The sequence below is a fragment of the Grammomys surdaster genome, unplaced genomic scaffold, assembly GCF_004785775.1.
Source record: "Grammomys surdaster isolate TR1022 unplaced genomic scaffold, NIH_TR_1.0 126063, whole genome shotgun sequence".
NCBI lineage: Eukaryota > Metazoa > Chordata > Mammalia > Rodentia > Muridae > Grammomys > Grammomys surdaster.
The window spans coordinates 3680805-3685361 of NW_021620873.1; the positions used below are offsets into that span (position 1 = coordinate 3680805).

The 4557-nt window shown below is 40.1% G+C and overlaps 1 protein-coding gene across 1 annotated transcript in view; it reads right to left on the reverse strand.

The window, feature by feature from the left end:
• The window catches only part of Lonp2 (lon peptidase 2, peroxisomal), a 92668-nt gene that overhangs the window by 61688 nt on the left and 26423 nt on the right, over positions 1-4557 (reverse strand). Inside the window, exon 8 of the mRNA XM_028755484.1 lies at positions 1533-1674. Within this exon, the coding sequence (XP_028611317.1) occupies positions 1533-1674 (142 nt within the window). The remainder of the gene's footprint in view (positions 1-1532; positions 1675-4557) is intronic.

Genomic DNA, 4557 nt, shown 5'->3' on the forward strand with positions numbered 1-4557 from the left:
GGTTAGCTAATTGTGATACAACTCTCTTTGTATGGGCATCTTGTTATTAATCATTATCAAACATATAAAGCCTTTGATTAATCTATAAGAATTAGAGTCTCATTCTCTTACTGGGCCCGCATGGATGGTGGAATGGTCTGGGCAATGCCCTGCCTTGCGGTGACAGTGTGGAAGATTGGCAGAGGCATCTCTCACGCTGGCATCTAGTGGGTGGCAGGGCTGGTGTTTCTGGTGGGCGGTTCTAGCTGCAGCGCGCACGTGGCCTCAGACCGAGAAACATGGCGGCTGGGCTAGGCAGAGCTGCTGCAGCTTAGATAGTCAGCCTGAGCCAGAGGCTGATTTTAAATAATTACCACAACAGGGGTCACCACAACATGAAGAACTATATTAAAGGGCAGAGCATTAGAAAGGTTGAGAACCAATGCTGTAGACCCTTATCGTAAGCACTGCTTCTAAGTCAACAGAACTCTTCTTATAGATGGAGCCATATGTACTTTGTAAAGAGAATCAATGTAAACATGTCTTAAGCCTTATTGTACTCACCAGGCTGAGTTAATTGTTATCTGAAAATTTTTCACCAAAATTGTGCTATGTTTAAATATGGCAAAAATATATAAGCTGAGGCCAGACTCTTAAAGTCTTGATCCAGCACCAGTAATTTAAATTGGGCTGATCCCAACTTCATTTCTTCATTACCCTGATTGTTTTCCCTGCTATCTATAAAAGTCTCTCAGGGACCATCACACACATTTTCGGAGAGTAAAGCAGGACAGAAACATAGTGACTTCCAACTGGAAAACTCAATGGTAAAACCTACACCATCTGAGTGCCTGCTGGTCCTGAAAGTAGAACAAAAATGGTGGAAGTAAACAGAAGAGAGACAATTCGATTTTCAAAAGTGGGTATAAGAAAACAAAATGAAGAACAGGACCCCTGCCTAGTTCAGCTCTGAAACGGGACCACATAATCTGTAAATGTTACCAACCAATAATGAGATAACTAAAAAGGAGACAACAATTTATAAAGGAAGATATGGAATCAAAAAAAGTAAAGGTAAAAATCTCAGTTTCCTTTAGCAGAGTCTGTGCAGATGATGGAGTTCTGTCCTGCAGTCTTGAACTCCCTCTTTTGCCCCTCCCCAGCCTCTACTTCTCTCTCTCCATGATCTTTCTATATAGCCCAGCCTGGCACTGAATTCAGTCTCCTGAATAGCAAGAATTACAGGCATGTGCCACTGTGCCTGGCTAAGTCAAGCATTTAGAAAATGGAGCAAATTAACAAAGCCTTATGGGCTCTGGAAGAAGAGGACTTTATACTTTCTTTCTGCAATAAACTTACTACTACTCTGTGAATAACAAGCCACATCTAAAATTTTATTTTACTTCTTAAAAATTAAAAAGGAAGATATCTCAAAGTCTACACTCTACTGTTTTTCTTGTAACTAACTACACACCACTCTATACATGACTTAGATATGGCCTATGTTCACTCATACTCGAGTATGACTTCATAGAGAATTTTCTAGACCTTACCTCAAGCAGCGCGGCTGCAGGATCCCCCTGCAGGCTTTTCCCCAGCTTGTCAACCTCATCCAACAGGAACACTGGATTGTTAACCCCAACAGTCTTCAAGCCATTGATGATGCGACCAGGCATACTGCCCACATAGGTGCGCCTGCAGAAAGCAAAGTCACAGCAATGAGGATCAAGAGGAAACAACACCAAGAAGCCAGGCTTTGGGACTGGAAGAAGTCCTCAGTCCTTAGCTCTCATCAGCACACAGGAAGGAAATATTTTTTTTTTGACATACCATATGTAAAAACATTACGGTGTATCAAAAAAGTGTTAGGTTCATTCTAATTTTCTACTTGATTCTAACTAACTGCAAGTTGCTCATGACACTGGAAGAACTATAAGGCACATAGTTCTGGTTTAGGGAGAAAGATACAAATCTCTTGTTTTTAAAAGCAATAATATGATATTAACTATAGTAAGTAGATCTGAGGTAAACGGTACTTATACCAAGACTCCATTACCCTGGTCTATTCCTGCCCCACATTCACTAAATGGTATAACTCAGTTCAGTCCTGTATTACTGAGTGCAAATGTTAGAGGCTGTGTTGTCACATTTGAATCTGAGTTGTTATGTAATTACAGCAGATGTAAGCATGTTTACACAACTGAAAGAGGCCCCTCTCCCTCACAGAGCTGGCAAGCTTTCTAAAGCTCTCTACTGATTTTATTATAGCCTTGCCTCCACCAGGCAGAGAGCAGATGTGCTTCTGAGAGGTTTCAAGGGCTGTCTGCCTGCAAGAGATGATCAGCAGTAAGTGGAGCAGCGGCAGTTACATCATGACCCACCCAACCACAGAGCTCATTTACAGAGCAAGCCTCAACTCTGCCACGTGTCTGTACAAAGTAGGGCAGAACAGAGCGACCTCTGAAAAAGCAAGAAAGCCTGAAAAAATGTCACAGAAATGGCTTTATCTAGGGAAGATGAGCAGTGCTGGAGCTAGATATAATAGTGTCTGTTTACAATAAGAAATTAGCATGTTCAAGGCTTCAGAAAAGGGGGCCTGGGGAATGTAGGGTACTTGACTAGCAAAGCACAAGGCCCTAGGTTTCATCCCCAGCACCCAAAGCTAAGCAGGAAGATCAGAAGTTCAAGGTTATTTTTGGTTGTATAGCAAGTAAGGCTGGCCTGGGATAAACAAGACTTTGTTTTAAATCATCATCATCATCATCATCATCATCATCATCATCATCATCATCTACCTTTGTAAGAGCCAGAGGTGATGAACGACTCCAAGGAAACAGTGTTTTGATGCACATATGAACTCACAGAGACTGAGTTAGCATGCTCAGGGCCTGCACGGGTTCAAGCCAGCTAAGAGGGGGGAAAAAGATACCCCTCTAAGATCCCACCCCTAACCAGGAAGCTATCTGCAGTTGATACCTGCTGGCAAACGGAAAAAGTTTTCTCTAATAGAGAACCCTTTACACACAGAAATACTTTAAAAAAAAAACAAACAAATCTTTAAAACAAAATCTCCAATGAAAGTCCAGCAAGCAAGAAAAAAGTTGACAGTCATTGTCTTTGTATGAAACAAAAAAAATTTGAGTATTTCTCCTTAATTTTGCTCACATTCTATACCAATGGTGTGGTGGTAGTGGTGTGTGCACATCTATCTCCTGATGCAAAAGTTTTAGCTCAGAATGAGGAGGGTGAGGAAACAAGAATAGGATTCATTTCGAGAGCTCTGCTTACCCACGCACATTTATATGTAGCTATTCTTTAAATCTGAAAAAGCAATACGCTTAAAAGAGAGTTTGATGATCTTGAGAAGAATAATATAACTTAAATACACCATGTCTAAACAAATTTGATAGTTACTCTTCTGGTAGTCATTTCTAGAGCTCTATAAAGACAATTTGGACTTATCTAAAGGGCTGAATTACAAAATGTAGTTTGGTTTTAACAAATTCCCCAAACAGTCACTCACTCACTCACTCACTCATTCATTCATTCATACAAACAAATACATACATATATACACACACATACAGGTTGACTGTTACATCCAAAATGTTTGAGAAAAGAGTGGTTTTGGATTTTTTTTCTGGTTTTGTAATATTTGCATATATACATAATAGATGTCTTGGGACTGGGATCCCTATCAACACACAAAATTCACTTATGTTTCATACTCATATATAAAGCACTTACATAGCTTACAGGCAATTTATATATTTCAAACCTACATTAAAATTATTTTTATTATTTTATATGTATGGGTAGTTAGCCTGAACATATGTCTGTGTACCATATATATTTGCAATGCCTTAAGAGGCCAGAAGAGGACACCAGATCCACTGGAATTGGAGTTACAGACAGTTGTGAGCCAACATATGGGAATCAAACACAAGTCCTCTGGAAGAGCAGTCAATGCCCTTAACCACCAAGCCACCCTTTATCCTGTAAGAGCACCTATATTTTGAGACCTAGTATATGAAGTTAAGTGTACAGTTTCCCACTTAGGCATCAAGTCAGCACTTGAAAACTCTTGGTATTTTGGAGCACTCCAAATTTACAGATGAAGGATGCTCCATCTGTATTTATGCTATTTGCAGATGTGTTAGAAATGCCAGAGACCTACATTGCCTAATCACTAAAAGGGCACAATAAAAATCATATGGTTCATACAAGAAGAGAAAGATCATAACTGGTTGTATATATTAATTAGGGAAACCTAAACTTGGGCCTGGCATTACTTCCTTTTGCTGTGACAGGAACTTGACAAGAAACAAATTAAGAGAGGAAGGATTTATTTCAGCTTACAGTTGGAGGGGTAGACAGTCCCTAGAGAGGATTTATTTCAGCTTACAGTTGGAGGGGTCGACAGTCCCTAGAGAGGAAGAATTTATTTCAGCTTACAGTTGGAGAGGTAGACAGTCCATAGAAAGGAAGGATTTATTTTGGCTTACAGTTGGAGGAGTAGACAGTCCCTAGAGAGGAAGGATTTATTTTGGCTTACAGTTGGAGGGGTAGACAGTCCAT